This window comes from Nansenia antarctica (assembly GCF_963989245.1).
Source record: "Nansenia antarctica genome assembly, chromosome: 5".
NCBI lineage: Eukaryota > Metazoa > Chordata > Actinopteri > Argentiniformes > Microstomatidae > Nansenia > Nansenia antarctica.
The window spans coordinates 43,436,185-43,455,853 of record NC_137690.1 but is presented as its reverse complement, the minus strand read 5'-3'; the positions used below and the strand labels follow the sequence as shown (position 1 = coordinate 43,455,853).

At 41.0% G+C, this 19,669-nt stretch overlaps 1 protein-coding gene across 1 annotated transcript; it reads left to right on the top strand.

Moving 5' to 3' along the window:
- The first annotated feature begins 9,399 nt into the window (after window positions 1-9,399).
- Window positions 9,400-18,514, top strand: ndufs5 (NADH:ubiquinone oxidoreductase subunit S5). The gene is made up of 3 exons (XM_080533100.1): window positions 9,400-9,497; window positions 13,511-13,730; window positions 18,223-18,514. Exons 2-3 carry the CDS (start codon window positions 13,515-13,517, stop codon window positions 18,325-18,327), a joined length of 321 nt encoding a protein of 106 aa, XP_080389226.1. The 5' UTR covers window positions 9,400-9,497; window positions 13,511-13,514; the 3' UTR covers window positions 18,328-18,514.
- Window positions 18,515-19,669: the final 1,155 nt, after the last annotated feature.

The following is a 19,669-nucleotide window of genomic DNA, read 5'->3' as shown; positions in this document are numbered from 1 at the left end:
AATCAAAGTGAAAGAAGTGACTCCCTCAGACATCACAAAGGTCCTTGAATCAGACTTTTCAGAAAGAACCAGAGAAGACAATCCCGTCTCACAAGAAGACCTCAAATTCCTGACAAACCTGAGCGAAAACATCAGACAAAAAGACAATGGTCACTACGAGATGCCATTACCGTTCAAAGAGAGAGACACACACACACACACAGACACACACACACAGAGACACACAGAGAGACACAGAGAGAGACACACACAGAAAGAAAGAGAGAGAGAGACACACAGAGACACAGAGAGAGAGAGAGAAAGACACAGAGAGACACACAGAGAGAGAGAGAGAGACACACGCAAAGAGGTCTACTCGACAGAGAAAGCAAGGTGGGAGAAGTCAAAGAAGATGATCCTGAGCTTCGCCATGCTCTTGTGTGTAACACTAAGGCAAAGGAAGATACATCTTTATTAGACCGCCTACAGAATTTTTCTTTAAGTTTTCAGAAGTTTTAGCAGATTATAGAAATCCCACATAAGGTGTATGTGATTTGGTGGGAGTGTAGCTGCAGCCACCCATTTCGTGTGGACAGTTGACAAGGCATCTATATTGGTTAGCATGTTGTCTGCTTGTTGGTGTTTGAATGTTGTTGTTTGTTTATGGTGATTTGTGTGGTGTGGTCTCGTTTGGTCTGCTCTCGCGTGGTTTGGGAAATCACGTGTCAGTTGTCCTTTTCCTTTGCCGTTTCGGTAATGGCGGTGGCATTTTGAGACGGAGCGGCCGTTGTTCTGGACTTGCTACGGCAGGAACAGCTAGCTTCACCAAGACCACAGATTCAAAGACAACATTCCCTTTATAGCATGCAGCCAACGAGGTATTTACGTTCTGTGTGTATTTAATTTGTATTGAACTGTGTTGTACATGCGATGTTATGTTGTTATACTAGCCAAGCTAACCGTGAATGTTTGTTCTTATAGTTTTCACGGTGCTGTTGGAAATGAATAAAACCAATTACATCAGTAGAAGAAAGCCACTTGTGTCATCGTGCTTGGAGGGAGTTACACAAGCTATTGAGTTTCTTTTTTCTTTTAATGATTAGTTATCAAATGTACTAAGGACAACATACTCGAAGATGAATGAACTTGAAGACAGATGGCTTCTTTACAAAGCAGCAGGTTCAACTTATCACTATTAATTTTCCAGCATTAAATTATTCATACAAATTTATTAAAAAGTAAATGCACTATGCTTTAGGGTTATGCATTGTAATTGTTACTTGCTTTCAAAGGCGGAAATGGAAGGAGGAAACTGTCTGCAATCTCATTGGAGGCAGAGGGATACACTGGTTCTCTCATCAAACGAGCCTCATCTGGAGGAAGACACATGCTGTATATAGTGCCCCTCCAAGATGTGCTAGATCTAACCCCACTACCAGCAGATGCACAGGAATTTGCTTCCATGCCAAAAGCAACGTGCAAACAATGCAAGAGAATGATGCCACTGCAGATGCTGGCTCTGCACATTGACAACTGGCTCTGCACGCTGACAACACATCACACTCCGAAACTGAGGTACAACTATTTCCCCATGTCACTTATGCATGTGAGATCAAAGCTGTACAAATCCAGCTTCCAGTTCTAACTTGAAGGGATGGTTCAGATTATTTTATGTTTGGTTGTATGAGGTATTTGCTGACAATCAGTGTCCTATATATGCAGTGCAATGTAGCTGGTGTGGTCGCAGTTAGGAGAAATATACGGCAATCTGGGAACCCATCGGTGTAAAAACCTTTGGGGACATTTTTACAATAGGTTTGTTTTTGTTCTTGACCCTGTTCGCACGTGGTCGGCCTTCCATTTCTCCAAATGGGGCCCACACCAGCTGCATTCTACTGCATGTACTAAGTACGCTGTTGGCAAGTACCTAATTCAACCCCACATCAAAAAATCTGAACTATCCCTTAGCCTTATCTGTTGTGATCAACTCATTGGCTGCCAGCCATTTCTGATAAACGGACACACCCACTGCCAGCCGTTTCAGAGCGTGTTCACTGATTTTTCAAGACCCACAGAATATTGTGTGCTTTGAGTATGTAAACACCGAACCCGCCAAAAGAACGATGAGACTCTCTTCTATCATCAGGGGGAAAAAAGTTTAGTAGAGCTTTTTGTGAAATAAAGCATTTCAAGTAGAACAGTGACTCTGCAGCTAATATTTTCTGCTTTAGTGACACCTCAAACATCTGAACATTAGTTTCCTCCTATCTAACAGCAAAAAACAACATTGAGAAAGGAATTTTGATGGCAAAATACGAAAAACTAAATTGACGTCTTAAGACGTCAATGGCAGCCAATGAGTTAAACTCCACCCCAACCGCGTCATATCAGTACAATGGCATAACATGTTACTTCTGCACTCAGGGGGGAGATGTAGTGTTTGTGGAAGAGGCACAATCTGCAGATATGGATTTCCTGGCAGAGGCGAGATCTCCTGACTCAACCCATACATACACGCGGCGTTCCAATGAAGAGGGACCGCCTTACCCATCACCACGTACATGCACACGACGATCGAATGAGGGCCCATCTAACCCATCACCACGTACATACACACAACGGTCAAATGAGGGCCCATCTAACCCATCACCACGTACATACACACGACAAATCGAATGAAGAGGGAAGAACCTCTCCTAACCCAGGCCCAAGACCTTGTACTGACACACGATGGTCAATAGAGCAACAATGCTCTCAGCAGGTACAGCACGTGAGTTAAAAAAACGAGGGTGGCATGGTGGGCAGCAGCTCAAAAAACGTTCAGAAACATAAGTTGTCAGTCTTTGTTGCAAAAGAGAGCGGGTGGGGACATTTTTGTTTAGAATCCACCGCTTTCTTTTGATTTGCTTCTCTTAACGACTCAGATAATCTTCCACACTGCAGGTACACTGTTCTTATTTTCCATGTGCCTGCATATAGGAACCTGAGGTCCAATGCCCATTATGTCGGAGAACATTTCCTATGTCAGACATAGAACTACATGCCAGCCTCTGCGGTGAAAGGTGATTGTCTGATTTTTACATAAACATAAAATCATATTTATCTCACAGGTCTGATGTGAAGTAAGACCGTAAATTATAACTGTATGTAAAGGCAAAGTATAAATGTATTCCCTTTGTTTTCACATTAGTGTGGGGAACAATCTTTGCCAGCTTGACAAAGACCAGAGATGCTCCGACCTGGATCACATGTCCTGGTAACCAATCTGGCTGTATACCATTTCATTCGTTTCTTAAAATGCAGTGCTTTGTGTAGATGATTTTAATAATTTGAACCTTTCAACAGTGTAGCACCAAAGGCTATCTGAGATTTGGACAGCTGGTGGATTCAGGTTATCTGTTGATCGAAATTTTAAAAAGGTTGTTTTTGTAAAAATGTTTACAGTGTCACAAATGAGGGATAGGGACCCGCTGCTATTAGTGAGGACACCGCTGAGCACTTAAGCAGGTATGCATAAAAAAATATTTCTGCTACAATGGCCTGATAAATGTAGCCCGGAAAAAGACCATCATAGAGTATGTTAAGACAGTATTCAAATATTGGTTAAAAATGCTTTAGCATAAACAATTTCACTCTGAATTAATAGATATTTTTTCTTACTATTTATTAGTGCCATCGTTTTGCATGGAGTGGTGAGGCTGATCCCGATACTGAACCAGCTGCGTGAGGGATTGAGCCTGTACGGACTACATGATGTCTTGACACACCACCGCCAGATGTGCGAGAAGCTCTTCGTCCCCGGCCACTTCGAGAAAGTCAGTAATGTTGTGAATCAATATTTCTTCAATCTTAAGGGTCCACACACTTTTTGCTTTTATAGCTTATCCATTATTATTTTACTAAGCTATAGGCCAAAACATACAATGAACCACATGCATATCTGCAATGTGAGAACCTTACTACACCTGTGACAGTGTAATGTGGAGAATATTATTTACCATTACTGTTTCTGTGTTTGATCTGTTTCCATATTTTAGGCCGATGCAGACTTCCTTGTGCATGCTCTGTCTCCTGCATTCAGTCCGGAAGGGTCTAGCAAGCGCGTCAGAGAGATGAAATTGATCAACTTTCTGCAGGATTTCCTGCAAAAGCTGGAAGACCGAGGTAACACACTGCACATCAATGTTTTTTATTCACAAAAACCATTGTCTGTCATGCTTACCTTACTTGATACACTTATTTTCTACCTGTTTCATTCAGGTGGTATTTTTATAGCTTTCTCACTTTTTAGATTGTGTATTCTGGTATTCTGTATTCTGATGATGGAAATTCATTATTTGTATTTGTCTCTAAGAAGAAGAGGCGACGGCCAAAGCAGACACCCAGGAAGAGACTCTAGCAGCCCCCAAGAAGAGGGAGAGGGGACCAAACAAGAAGAGTGGATAGTGCCAGATGTGCCTGGAACAACTGGTAAAGAGAAGCATCTGTCAGTCCAGAGCTTCTTTCAGTGGGTCACAGGTCAAGCACACATTCCACTGACTGAATCTGGAAGAGAGGCATTTAAGATAAATGTTTCTTTTGACCATGACTGCAGTCGCTACGGGGATGCACATACCATCTGTTACCCCATTGTCAATGCTTGTGCATATACAGTAGCATTACATTCCCTACAAGCCACTTGAGCACCGTCCAAGATTTTGAAAAACACCTAACCGACGCAATACGTTATGGTTACAACTTTGGCAGGTACTAGTGGTAGCATTCCAAGGCCCAGAAATTCACAGAATATTTATTTGCTTTTTTATTTAATTAGGCTCAAGATTAACTCCATACACTGGGGTCACGCTCCTGTACGGACTTTAATAAATGTGAAGTGTCTTTTAAGTGTCACGCTCCTGTACGGACTTTAATACATGTGAAGCGTCTTTTAAGTGTCATGCTCCTGTACGGACTTTAATAAATGTGAAGTGTCTTTTAAGTGTCACGCTCCTGTACGGACTTTAATAAATGTGAAGTGTATTTCTGAAGTATACTCTATTTTGTTTGTCTTAACCACCTCTCTAAACAGTGTTACTTTATTTGTTTATTTATTTTTTGGGAACTAGTATTTTATTTATTTGAACTGTTAAGAGTTTATATAATTTGTACATGTACAGTGTTTAAAAATACATGTTGATATACTGAATGGCTGACTGTCATGTAAATAATTTTTTATGTTTACTTTTATATAAAACTTTTAGATTGCTCTCAGGTGTGAAGAGATGTTTATGTTCAGACAGAACTGTTGGCTACACAAATTATCCATAAAGGATATTTGAACAATGTTCATAATAAAATAAAAACTGTTGTACCAGAAACACTTAAAGCTTGGTATTACATTGTCTGATGTCCCCTAACTTTTTCATGTCAAGGGCCCCTAAACTGACATCCATGGACATCCATGTCCCACGCTCCCCCATCAAATCGGATTTTTGCTTTTAGACGAAGTTGTCTCTGCCAACCTCAGTAGTATGTGGGACAGGTGTGTTGGGAAAGATGTGAACAATGTAATAAAGATGAATATGAAGAACAAGCCAGCACACAAGATGTCCTTTTACTTATTTAATTGACCTCAGTCAGGAGCTCAGCACAGACATGTTTCAGCACTAGGCCTTGTTGTGCTGGCTTGTTCTTCATATTGGTTCTGTGCTTGTGCCTTGTACCGGACCTTTCTGTTCACTCTCCGAGTGTGCTTGTTTTCCCACTTTTTAATAATGTAGTAAAGGAAACCCGCACACTGTCTCGCCGCCTTAAGAAATAAAACATTTTGGACAAAAACATTTCGGTAGAGATACACACATAAGGTACCCCCATCAACCAATCATCCAACAGCAGAGGACCCTACCTGCCTGAGCACCTTGAAATGGTTGCAGGTAAGTGCTCAATGGGGGAGGGATATATATGTGCACTTGAATTATACAGGGTTCCCACTGGTCCTTGAAAGTTTGTGAAATTGGAAAATAAAATGATGAAGATGTGAAAGTGCTTGAATTGAGAGTAGCATAATGTCTCCACAATATAGCTTTTTCTGTGCGCTGTGAGAAGGCAAGAGACCACAGTCTGCAATCACTAACACAGCACAATTGAGAACTGTTCACATATACAAGCCTATGTGAGCTTCGGCTTGTTTTCATCATACAAATTTGTATTGTAACAGTAATTAACCTTTATCCATGTCTCTAACTATGCCGTGTTGAGTCCTTGAATTTTATGTTGAAGGTGTGGGAACCCATCATCCATATTCTAAATATTACAAGGGGAAGAAATAGAAATATAACAAAATACGGGACATGTTCAAATAGCTACATATAACGACTGGCCCGACTCTGAGTAAATAGCAAAACTGCGCCCACTCTGCTTTCAAAATGGAATTATATCGTTATCCACTATCTTTATAGTTGTGGTGTGGACCTCGCCTTATTCACGCACCACCGGTGAGAAATTAACAAAATGACACGAGACAGACTGATGTTTCTGTCTGTGTTTCTGCCTGTGAGGACAAAACACAAACATGGGTTTATATTATACATAACTCGAAACTATGAATTACAGCAAGTAAAAAAAACACAACTAGAAATTGCCCATGCACCCAGTTAAGCCCCGTTGGTGATTTGGGGGGTCTTGGCTGATGGACTATTAGATCTGTCATATTTTGATGTGTGGTATATTTTAACACACACACACACACACACACACACACATAAACTGTATATAGATGTATACACCTTTAGACATTGTCTTTTGCACACACATTCATTGCCTGTGGGGGTTACACCTTTTTTAGGCCATTGTTGCATTCCTAAAGGGGGTTTTAGGATGGTCATCTTTGTCCTAACACACCAGCCCAGGCTCTTGACCATTCTCTTATCCTCTTAGCCCACTGCTCTCTGGACCACTCCACACCAGCCAAGACCAGCTCTGGAATTGTAACTTGAATTAATAAATAGTCTTAAACTTTGAAGTCTTACTCGTGATCTATTTCAACCACATTCTTTGAAGACAAGATACCACAGATAAAAGCCCAAAACTCTTCCCAAGGAGACACCTTCCTCCTGATCTCCACTTATTCTTCCGATAGGCTACTTTAAATGATATTCTCCACCATTGTGTTAACAAATTCTTTCACTTCTGAAGCCTTTGTGTCTTTGACTGTGGTCAATAGGCGTTTGTGTAGGCTACGGTGAGCTCGGTGCACCGTCCATGGTACTGAAGCAGCAAAATACACATATCAATCAGTAGCTTGCTTTCCATGGTAGTTCCCCCTAATGATTTTGATTTAATTAATAACATGTAAGTAATGCTGTGTGAAGACAGTTTAGTTGTGTTTAACATTACTACATAAGCGTTTTCCAAGGCACTGTCAATCTTTTTTTAAATAGGCCAACAATAATATAACAATACTATGTCTCACCAACAAGGCACGGACGACCACTCTATACCAACTCCCCCCAACCCAAATGAAACTCACATGACAAAACAGATAGGTGTGTGACATTAACCCCCCCCCCCCCCTTTTTTTTTTTAAACTTTGCACCAGGGAAATGTTCCTACGGAACACCTTAAAGAGTGTATTTAATGTAGCTATATAGTAAAGAGTGTGTAACGCTGGTCTGCTCTACTAGACTTGTGAAACAGCGCCCAAGTTCATTTAAGTATGCCCAATACTCTTACTACTGCTGGTAATATATCTATTCAGATGTGTATTGAGTGAGTGACTGGTTATTAAAGGAACATCTGATGATGAATTAATAAACACTTTATAAAACGTGTGGTTTCCTTTATGACTTTTTAAAACCTTTTTTAAAATGTCACCTTAATGAAATTAGGCACTTTTAAGCAGTTGTATATATTTATTGAAATAAAATATTAGAAACCCCCCCCCAAATAAAATAACAAGTCTCCCCAATATCTGCAAAATGTGCAACTAAATGGCTTCTTCCCCCAAGTGCAACTAATTGGTTTCCCCTCAGAATTATTATTCACCCCACACAAGTGTATTGATGTATACTTCTTCTTTTCGTTTCTTTGAAGCATGGTGTTATATGACAGTTTCTCATTTCTTTACACAGTTCTTTGCGTGTTTATTGAACACTGCAAGGTCTTTTGAGCTGAAAGGGTTGGGTAGCAGAGGGCAGAGCTCCATAGTGTGGTCTGCTTCTCCACATTCACAGGTGGTTGGGCCAGTCATGTAGCCCCATCTGGCCAGAGCAGCTTTAGATCGTGCCGTTCTTGTTCTTCGGCGGTTGAGTCTTCCATTGAGACCAAGGTATTTCTGAGCCAGGAGGGAGGTTTTCAGTAGGAGGGATTCCCATGTCTGTTGGAGGGGGGTTGTTCTCTAGCTTTCCTGTCCACAGACAGAGTCTGGTTTGTAATGTATACTGTGCAATATGCACATTAAATAGTGTACAAATGTATATAAATATTTTCTAATCTTGAATACTGCCTTGACCACTGTGCTGTAAATGAACACTAAGACAAGTTCCTCATATGTAACCTTTGCGAATTGTGGCAAATTAAAGTGATTCAATTCAAATTACGCTATTCACAAGACAAAGTAAAAACATTTCTGTGCACAGCTTTGTTCCCACCCCTGCGTCACCTTAGCAGACACACACATTGCCTCAGAGAGAAATCCAAAATAAGCATACCATGTGATGTTTTCTCATTATAAAAGAAAAAATAAGGCAGGGGGTCAGTCTTTTACATTACTTTTAATGAAGGCCATTTCCCCACCATCTACATGCTTCATTTTACTTGGAAAGGGGGTATACCCAAGCATTCCGATTTTTTTAGGGTTCAAGATCACCAGAAAGCATACATACAAAAAAGGTTGCATCCCTACATCTCTAGATGTTTGGTTTTTCCTAATATTACAGTGAAATTACATTTCCGACCGCTATTTCAACGAAACTTTTGTCTGAAAGAAAGGACTTCCGTTTAAGTGCCCGCCCTAAGCTATCACTCGGATCGACACTGGCCAATAGGGACGTGCGTTACTTCTTTCTGCTGTAGGTCCCGCCCTGACTGTACTCGGAACTGTTTTGCAAATCATGTTGTGCAAATCTCATGTTTTGCAAATCTCATGTTTTGCAAAGCTGTTGTTTTGCAAACAACAGGTTTAGCAAACAAATATTTTAATTTAGCAAAAGAAAGTTGAGCTTTGTAAACAAATGTTTTGGAGTTGAGAACAAAAAAAAATATTAAAACATTTGCAAATCTATGTTTTTGCTTACGGATCTATGTTTTTGCTTACAAAGTGGATTTTTTTTCTCACAAAATATTTCTTTGCTTTTGATTGAATTTGGCTCAAGATTAACTCCATACATTGCATGGTTTAGAAAGCAGCGCTCGATGCTTGCCTCTTCACTGTAGTGTCGTAAAGGTGGTTACCAAGCAACCAGCTTGCTTTCCGCTTGCTATGCCGTGAAGCAAGAAACGGGGACCCACAGAAGGTTAAAGTGACTCCAAAACAAAACAAGGTATAATCATGGCTTTCGTTTCATATCGAGACATATTTTGGCGACACAAACAAGACTGCAATGTACTTAGTAAAACCTATCATAACATTGTGCATTATTACCAGCAGTATTCTTGGTTATGCCAGGTGGTCATGCCTTGCGTTGAAAGTCAGTTGGCAGCAGCTGGTTGGTGGCAGGCAGCTAGCATGCTCGATAACGGGCTAGTATGGAGGCCAAATCATGATTGACGTCGCAGAATTATATAAAATGTAATAATATGATGTATGTGATTGTCAGTCTAGTCTAGGGAAGGTGTCTCAGGACGTGTATGCTGTGAGACAGCTGGACGAAAGGCAGTTAGCTCTATAGCTAGTGTTGTAGCATCCGAGTACTGGTTTTGATTGATTGATTGAAAACTTTATTAGAAGATTTGCAGAAGTAGGTACATGAAAGTACATATTACATACAAGGTCAACTAATAGGATAAAAACCCAAGAAAGCCACTGGCTTATTTCAATTGGGGTCCTTGATTCTCAATTCATCGTCGGTTAGCTTATGAATATCACTTTTATACTTAAGCATACAATGATTAACTCAAGGACAAAGTGCGTGCTTTGAGATGCTGCTTTGAACTCCGCTTTATAATCAACAACAGTATAGCTACCTTAAACAGCCGATTATAAACAATTGATCTGAAAATTATTAATTAAAATTAACTGCTTCATTATGATCAGAGCCATTGTAACGAGTTTGTTCGCGGAACACAGTAGTGACTAGCCAATTACGATCATTGACATCACCCAAATAATGTCTGACACGATAATTACCCGTCAAAGCCGAAGAATCCGACTCTATAAGCACTTGTCATAGTTGAATGTTGCCCAGGGTTTGCTCACAGGGTCAAATGACCCCACCCATGGCTGTTCTAGTGTTAAGGGTGTAACGGATCACCTAATGGCGGCTACACACTAGACGATTTTAACCCCGATTTAGCTGTCGCCGACCAGTTTTTGCGGTCGGCGACAAAATCCTCCAGTCGTTGCAAACCCGGGGACGCGCCGTCTCCGACGCTCGTTTAATGTGACAGGCTCAGAGACGCAATCGGAGGACCGCTGCAGGGCTCCAGATCTTTTCAAACATGTTTCATTTTATCGGCCGACGGAATCTACATTCTGCTAGTCTGACATGGGCAACGACCCGTGTGGACAGCACAGCCAATGAGAGGTTGAGGAAATGCAGCGCGGAGGAGGCGTGAAAGTAGAAATGGCTATTTATATAATAGTAAATAGCCTATTATATAAATAGCCATATATGTATATATATGTATATATTACATATAGTAATATGGCTATTTTCTAGTAGAAATGAGCTCCATCTTTTTTTGACAGCTGTCAACGTCTCGTCATCATGTGTTGATATCGCGACACTACAGCTTGGCGAATCGTCTTGAATCGTATAGTCTGTGAGCCCCCGTCGTTGCCACATCCTGTAGTCTGCGCTGTGCTACACAGTCAGCTCGCCGCTGCGACGCGGACACCAGCACGACGGTCGTTTAGTGTGAGAGGCTCAGCGATGTTACAACTTGAAAAGTCGTCTAGTTTGTAGCCGCCTTTACGGCGCAGGTGCGAGACTAGACTAGATGATCGTGAGTGAAGATATTATCACCCGTACGCTTTGATAATATCTTCACTCACGATCATCTAGTCTAGTCTCGCACCTGCGCTGTCTGTTGTTCTTCCTGAACACAGGTACAATTATCCGGGATCTAGCAGCATCGTCGTGCTCGCGCAAACAACCCCGGCGAATGTTTTACTTGGTCTGGGCAAGTAAAACGGTGTTACTGTCGAACCCTGAGAGGAATTAACTAATAGTATTACATGGTTAAATTTTGCAATTGATCCGCGGTAGACTTGCCTGCCGTGGGGGGCGATCCTTTACACCCCTAACTATAGTCAACGCACAGTAACCAGTTCTGGCCTTGTGGTCAGCAATCTGTATCTCCTTTAAATAGGGATGTCCCGATCCCATTTTTTCACTACCGATACCTGGGCTTCAGGTATCTGCGATACCGATATCAATCCGATATTTGTATTTATTGTTTCACTCCTGAATAATAACAAATACTTCCCCAGTATATAGTCCACAACAACAGTTGGCTATTAAAGACTGCCAGCATTTATTCAAGCAACAAAAACAGTACTCTGCAGTACTCAGTGACCAACTGGTTTAAAGTTAAACAATTTAAACTGCAGCATTCAGCATTGTAGAAAAAAAAATTAGTTACTGTCAGATTTCTAGTTTTAGTGCCTTCATGTTTTTATTCTATTTATCTTCTCTTACGAATGGCAAATCAATTATAGCACCCTTTTTAAAAGTGTAGCCTAGTGACGCTGCTGGTGAGACCAGAAACCAGTAGCAGAATCGAAGGGATGTCAACAATATCTGGTTTTCGTTTTTTTCATAACAGGCAACTTGGAAGTTTTAAAGTACCACTCGATATAATATACAACAGTTTAACGATCACTAAATACTTATAATCTGTGGGTTGGATTCAATGTTGCCAGAGGCTACCGGTAAGTGATACCTGGCTTGTAAACATACTTTCGTTTTAGAACGAAACGTTAGCCGCTAGCTGTTAGCAGCGTTTTTAGCAGTCACCATTCTTGAGCAAAACATTGATACAAACAAACATTCAAATACTCGTGTCGTCTTGAATTTCTTTCCGATTTCAATGTATGACGCATCATTTGAAAGCTTACCATCTGTAGTTGTAAACAAACAAATTGTCAGACTCATTACCAGGGCTTGACGCTTACCTTTTCCCCAGGTAGCACTGTGCTACCATGTTGAAAAATTTAGTAGCACACCAAGAATTTCAGTAGCACAATGAAAATTGCGCAATTTTCGTCAACAACGACAACAAATTATCATAATCATAACATATCAAAATGATCATAACCAGCTCTTGGCCGTAATAAAAATGGAGACTCACACAATGTAAAGGGGAAGTAAGAATATTAATTTCAGTTGGCCCACGGTTCGGTATGAACCTCGGTTTTTGGGTCACGGTTTGTGTTTTTATTTTATTTTTAATGCTACTATTTATTTACAAACTGTTACTTTATTTTGCTTATACTTATGGAACTTTAACATTTAGACACATTCCAGAATATGACTGGTAAATTGTATAATATAAATATATATAAACAAAAAACACTTTCAAATGTAAAAAGATTACATAAACACTTTCAAATGTGACGTGTTGTGGATTGGAACTACGGATCATAAGCTTTCAAATGATGTGTCATACATTGAAATCCGAAAAAAGATGAAGTTAGAGTCATTTGAATGTTGTTAGACGTCAGGCACATATAGGGCTAACCTCTTTGTAATGAAACCGGAAGCAAACGCTGCAAGCATCTAGCGGCTAACAAAACACAGCGCTACGAACTATGGGAGCTGTATCCCATATACCCATTATGCGCATTTTAAGCGCATATAGGACTCGCGTGAAGCATTTCTGCGACACGCGTTTCTGTTCACTGTTTTCATTCCCTCATCGCTTATACACATAAGTTTGACTGCGCATGACAGTAGTTCAGCAGTCTTTTAGTCGCACTGGTGCGATTGAATGTATTTCCAAGTCGCACAGAAATATATTCACTCGCAAATGCGACCAAAACAGTCGCACTGTCGAGCCCTGCTCATTACACACAGGTAGCTACTAGCCAACTCTCATGCATGTGACCACTGACTACTACTGTTGTCATCACGTGAGTGACACGCCGGATCGTGAGCCCCAGATCTCTGCCTATTTTTTTTCTGGTGCGATCCAGCATTCAGGACCAATATCGCGGCGATATGCGATATCAATATCGGATTGGGACATCCCTACCTTTAAAATGTCTTGATGTTTTGAGAAACACCAATGTTTTGGGGGGGGAGATCGGGAGATTTTAAAGAACCTGGGCGAAGTCCAACTGTACAGGGTGCAGAAAACCTCTCCTCTTATCCTTCCCGTCCCGTTTCCATAGCACCATGCCGTTCGTCGACCTCCAGGCGAAGTTGGGCATCAACTTGGACCGTTGGATGCTAGCCCAGAGCGGGCCGCAGCCCTACAAGCGGGCAGCGCGGTGCCACGCTTTCGAGAAGGAGTGGATCGAGTGTGGGGACGGCATCGGCCAGATCCGGGCCAAGAAGGAGTGCAAGCTGGAGTTCGAGGACTTCTACGAGTGCATGCATCGGCAGAAGACGGTTAGTGTATGAGCACTGGGCATGGTGCTGTGTTAGCTCTGCTCCGGGACTGGAGTCACAAGCTGACTTAAAACTCTGTTACTCTGACTTAAAGCTCTGTTACTGTGACTTAAAGCTCTGTTACTCTGACTTATCCCATTAAGGTCTAAAACGAGAATTTGAATAACCCCCTAAAACCTGACGTTTTTCTGGAACTTCAACAAAAGTGTCAACGCCTACTAACAAAAATATTTCTCAGCCTCTGTAGCAGATAGAAACGAAATTCAAAAAGTATTTAAAAGCTTACACCAGTGGCTTTCATGGGAATTGGAGTTTATTATTTATTAAGGAGTCCAAACCTTCATTAAAAATAATGTAAGCACTATTTTCAATAAAAAATAAAGTGTGGCAGTGCAGTCACAGAGGGCAGGACAGAGGACAGTCCCCTCACATAATCCATGTCAGCTGCCTGGTTGTCCTGGAGGTGTAGATACCTGAAAATCCAGATATAGATTCATGTAAGTTACCTTGGATTAAAGCAATATAACACATACACCATTGGAAGAAATATAAATAGTTCTCATTAGCCTACTATAATAATAATAATAATAATAATACTTTTTTTTAATTTATATTGCGCTTTTCAGGGTACTCAAAGACACCTAAAGTGATAGGAGACATGAACATAGTAATTTCTTATTATACTATTATCACAATCAATTATTATTATTATTGTTATAACCTCCAGAGACAAATCTGTCCCGGGACATGTGCTTTGGGAAATTGGTCTTGAAGAGAAAAACTCATGTTGTGTCAATCACGCTTGCACACCAAATCCGAAATATTCGTCCGTCATAATTTTTTGCGGAACAACGTGTTTTTCGCGTCCGTCAAAAGCCTTTTGAGAGTTGTTTTTGACCACTACGCCATGGTATAGACTGGGACACATCATCAAATTAGAACTGCAGGACAGTTGGATTAATGTTTACGGAAGTACATGTCTCAAGTATTATCTCGGCGGTTAGTCGAGTGAAAGAAAAACAACATACAGATGATAATTCACACAATATAATACCACGAAAGCGTACGGCACTAAACAATAACATTCATTTGGGTAGCATCATACTCAAATTCAGGCAGAAGGGCAGTGTGTGCACCTGCCCGGACCCTGCCCTTCTGCCTGAATTTGAGAGACTACTCTGAGAAATAAGTTAGGGAAAAGTCATGGCGTGCTCCAAAAAAAGAAAGGTAGACACAGCAAAAACAGAAGAACGGACAGACTCTTATAGGGATGTCCCGATCCGATATTGATATCGCATATCGCTGCGATATTGGTCCTGAATGCTGGATCGCAGATCGCACCAGAAACAAAATAGTCTGCGATCCGCGTGCGCGATCCGGCGTGTCACTCACGTGATGACAGCAGTCGTAGTCAGTGGTCACGTGCAGGAGAGTTGACTACCTGTGTGTAATGAGTCTGACAATGTCATGATGCCAGCTGGTGAAATCATAAACCATTTGCTTAAGTAATTTTTCGGTTGTTTACACAGTCTGAAACTACAGATGGTAAGCTTTCAAATGATGCGTCAGACATTGAAATCGGAAAGAAATTCAAGACGACACGAGTATTTGAATGTTGGTGCACCGAATGGGAATGCGACAGGAGAAAAGTGACTGACCAAACCACAACAACAAACGCTGCTAGCGGCTAACAGTGGTACATCGCTAGGAATGTCTAACTGCGTTTTTATATCATCACAACATACTGAGAGAACATGGACATGCTAAAAACACATAACTACATTCTGAATGCATCCGTTTGCGCGTATGTTTTCAGTTTAGCGCTGCCTCTCTGGGAGCCCAGCCCCAGTTCATCAGCTCCCTCACCTCCACTCCCATCTTAACTAGATGAACACACAGTCCTTGCTTTTGAACACGTCCTAAAACGAGAGTATGTTTACAAGTCATTATCACTTACTGGTAGCCTCCGACAAACGAGAACAGTTAATCCAATCCACAGATTATAAGTATTTAGTGATGGTTAAACTGTTTTTTTATTATATGGACTGGGTACAAAAAACGAAAACCAGATATTGTTGACACTCCCTCGATTCTGCGACTGGTTTCTGGTCTCACCAGCGGGCTACACTTTTAAAAAGGGTCCTATAATTGATTTGCCATTTGTAAGAGAAGATAAATAGAATAAAAACCTGAAGGCACTAAAACTAGAAATCAGACAGTAACTCTTTTTTTTTTTCTACAATGCTGAATGCTGCTGTTTAAATTGTTTTAAACAGTTGGTCACTGAGTACTGCAGAGTACTGTTTTTGTTGCTTGAATAAAGGCTGGCAGTCTTTAATAGCCAACTGTTGTTGTGGACTATACTGGGGAAGTATTTGTTATTATTCAGGAGTAAAACAATAAATACTAATATCGGATCGGTATCGGTATCGCAGATACCTGAAGCCCAGGTATCGGTATCGGTAGTGAAAAAATGGGATCGGGACATCCCTAGACTCTTACATTCATTCTTCCCTCGGGCAGTTCAAAGCCTTTATGTCTCATATGTTCGGAGACCATGGTGATTATTAAAAGCAGCAATCATATCCACTCAAATCTGAACGGATACAGAAAATACACGATCTAAGAGCCCAATATGATCAATCCAGCAGAATCCTAACACATTCATTCACTGCCCAACAACGTGCTAATGAATGTTCCCTTAAATTGCTTGGATTTTGGGTCAACATAAAAAAGCATTTACTGACGGCGGGTTTTGTGAAAAAATCAAATGCAAATTTTTCAAAAGCTCTCTGTTAGCCTATGCATTTTTACATGCAGCCCTTATTTTACTTGAAATTAAAAAACATGTATTTGTTATAAGAGTACTTATTATGTATAATCCCTCCAGTTTAATGTGAAAATGTACAATAAATATTGTTGAAATATTAATATTATTTTATAATAATATATACTGTAAACATCTATGCCAAATCCAGGGTCCAGTTACAATGCTAGATAATTTACTAGTCAGAAAGGCTTCAAACACCATTGTAATTGTGTCAGTTCTTGTAAATTAGCCTACACCATCATTTTAAACATACATTTTTAGATTAGATTCAACTTTATTGTTATTGCAGAGTACAAACATCAGACAGCGAAATGCAGTAAAAGGTCTGTCAGAAGCAGGATTCTAACCCCCGTCTTAAAAGAACGCTTTGATCTGATGGCAGCGGTTAAGATCACTCTGCCATCCTGATGATCTGACAGATTGTAGCCTGCTGCTAATATCACCACAGTAGTGAATATTCATGGATTAAAACATTTACATAAAACAATAAGTAGGGGCTAGTATGACCTACGCATTTAATCGGTTAGCAATTTCTTGCCAAACCATTTCCCTCGCCTTGTAAGTATTGCGGCAGTATTACACTTTTTTACATCTTATTTTTCGTCTTTAATAAATTAATTCGATTCATAAATAGGAGTGTCAATCGAGAGTTGCCTGAACGAGGCTTTCCTTTTAATCGCGAATATACTAATCAACGTATCTGGAATCCCCCCCTGGACCAGAGCCAGGTTACCGTCTCTAACATGTTTAAATTGATGTCATACATGATGTGAAAGGACTGCATTTTATTACAAATGCCGGGTCTCAGCCCTTTGATTACGCTGTGGACATGAACTGATTCAGTCTGCAGTGATGCTTTGGTGTTGGATCACAAGAACATGAACATTGTTTTTGTAATCAACCAAAAAAAAGTAATAAATAAAAGGAACATGACCATTGTTAAGAATGATATCTATATGTATAGCCCGCTTTCGTTGAAAACTAAAGAAGAGATTCAAGAATGAGCAGAGAAATTAAGAATATAGTGGTTTTGATCGAGCGGTGAATAAAAAAAAACACCAATACCTCTAAGAAGTTCTGAGCTTGCATCCCTGTAGAGAGAGATTGACAGGTAGCCTACGTCACTGAATATGCAGTCAGTGTCTGACATGGATCTTTATCTCTGTGTCTGTCTGTCTCACTGTATCTCTCTTTGTGTCTCTGTCTGCATCTGTCTCTCTCTCTGTGTCTCTCTCTCTGTGTCTCTCTCTCTGTGTCTGTCTCTCTGTGTCTGTCTGTCTGCGTCTGTCTCTCTACGTCTGTCTCTCTACGTCTGTCTCTCTGCGTCTGTCTCTGTGTCTGTCTCTCTGTGTCTGTCTCTCTGTGTCTGTCTCTCTGTGTCTGTCTTTCTGTGTCTGTCTCTCTGTTTCTGTCTGTCTGCATCTGTCTGTCTCTCTGTGTCCTGTCTCACGGTCTCTCTGTGTCTGTCTCTCTATGTCCTGTCTCACAGTCTCTGTCTGTCTGTGTCTGTCTCTCTATGTCCTGTCTCACAGTCTCTGTGTCTGTCTCTCTATGTCCTGTCTCACAGTCTCTCTGTCTCTCTGTGTCTGTCTCTCTCTGTGTCTGTCTCTCTGTGTCTGTCTCTCTGTGTCTTATCTCTGTGTCTTATCTCTCTCTCTCCAGGCGAAGCGCTTGTATGACATCCGTCAGCAGCGGGACAAGATGGTGAAGGACGGCACCTACAAAACCCCAGCTCACCACACTGGGCAGGAAGAGCAGAGGCCCTGAGCGCACCGACACCACCCCACACCGGACAGGCAGAGGGGGAGGCCTCCTCCACCAGCCTCACTGCTGTGCAGACCGGAGGGGGGGTGTCGTCGTCGTCCCCCGACTTGTTTATAAGAATTGTTCATCAGATGTCATTTATTGTTTGTCTAACCTGTACAAGTTTCCAAATAAATATTATTGACCGTTGTATCTTGTATCTCTCCTCTCTCTCTCTCCTTTAGGTAAAGTGTAGGGAGAGATAGTATAGATAGAAGGTAGAGAACAAAATGGTATATAGGTCATTTGTAATATGCACAACCTTTAGGGTTAACTTCTGAAGTATTTGTTGTCTTCATTTATACTCTGGATCAATGCAAGTAGAATTAGGCCTGGGGAGGCTGGTGGAGGTAGAAATTAAGAAGACAGGCTCATTATAATGAATATGAATGGAATGAGGAATGGTATCAAACAATTTGATAGGATTTCTCATTCCATGCATTACAATAAGCACATTGTTTGATTTCTCTCTCCTCCAGGCTTATTCATGATATAAACTTTGCCAGGTCATTTAGAATAAATTCTCTTGATTAGAAGACAACTAAAACCTTGACGGAATGGTAAATGGACTGCACTTATATAGCGCCTTTTTCATTGTCTTGCCCAAGGACACTTCGACATGTGGCCAGCCGAGGCTCGAACCGCTGATCTGCCAACCTTGTGATCATTAGACGGCGACTCTACCTCCTGCGCCACAGCCGCCCCTGTACCGACAAGACAACAAACATGGCAACTACTGTATATCATCTGTGTCCTGGAATGCCCCATTGACATATGACAAGATTACTGGCATGTGATAACCATTTCAGAAATCAAAATCACTCATTGTGAAATGCATTTGATCTCTAACCACATTGACCAAATTCTGGTCAATAGAAGTCAATGGATTAGTTCGGAAATGCTCCCAAGGGATGGCTTGAAGATGAAGATGAGTGGATGTACTCTGGCATCTCGATTCAATTACCAAGCGTTAACTCATCCTGATCAGGTTATGAGAGTCTCCTGCTTACCGCAAGGTGGCTCCAACAGCTCGAATAACTAAAACAAGACCGACTTTCATCCAATGCTCTTTTCGAATCAGTAAATTACACTACCTACCTCCCAGTCTCAGTAAATCTGAAATTGATTTGAAAGTTGAACTTGGAGAACAGACGGAGGGGCAGTGTATCTATGCAGTCTCAAACTGGACAATGAAGTGAAGGGCTTTGAAAACATGGCGGTGACAACATGAAATCCTCTAGAAACGTCCCATGAAGTATCTGTCAGTGATGACCACATGACTGCCCTACCCTAGCCTCGCTTGAAT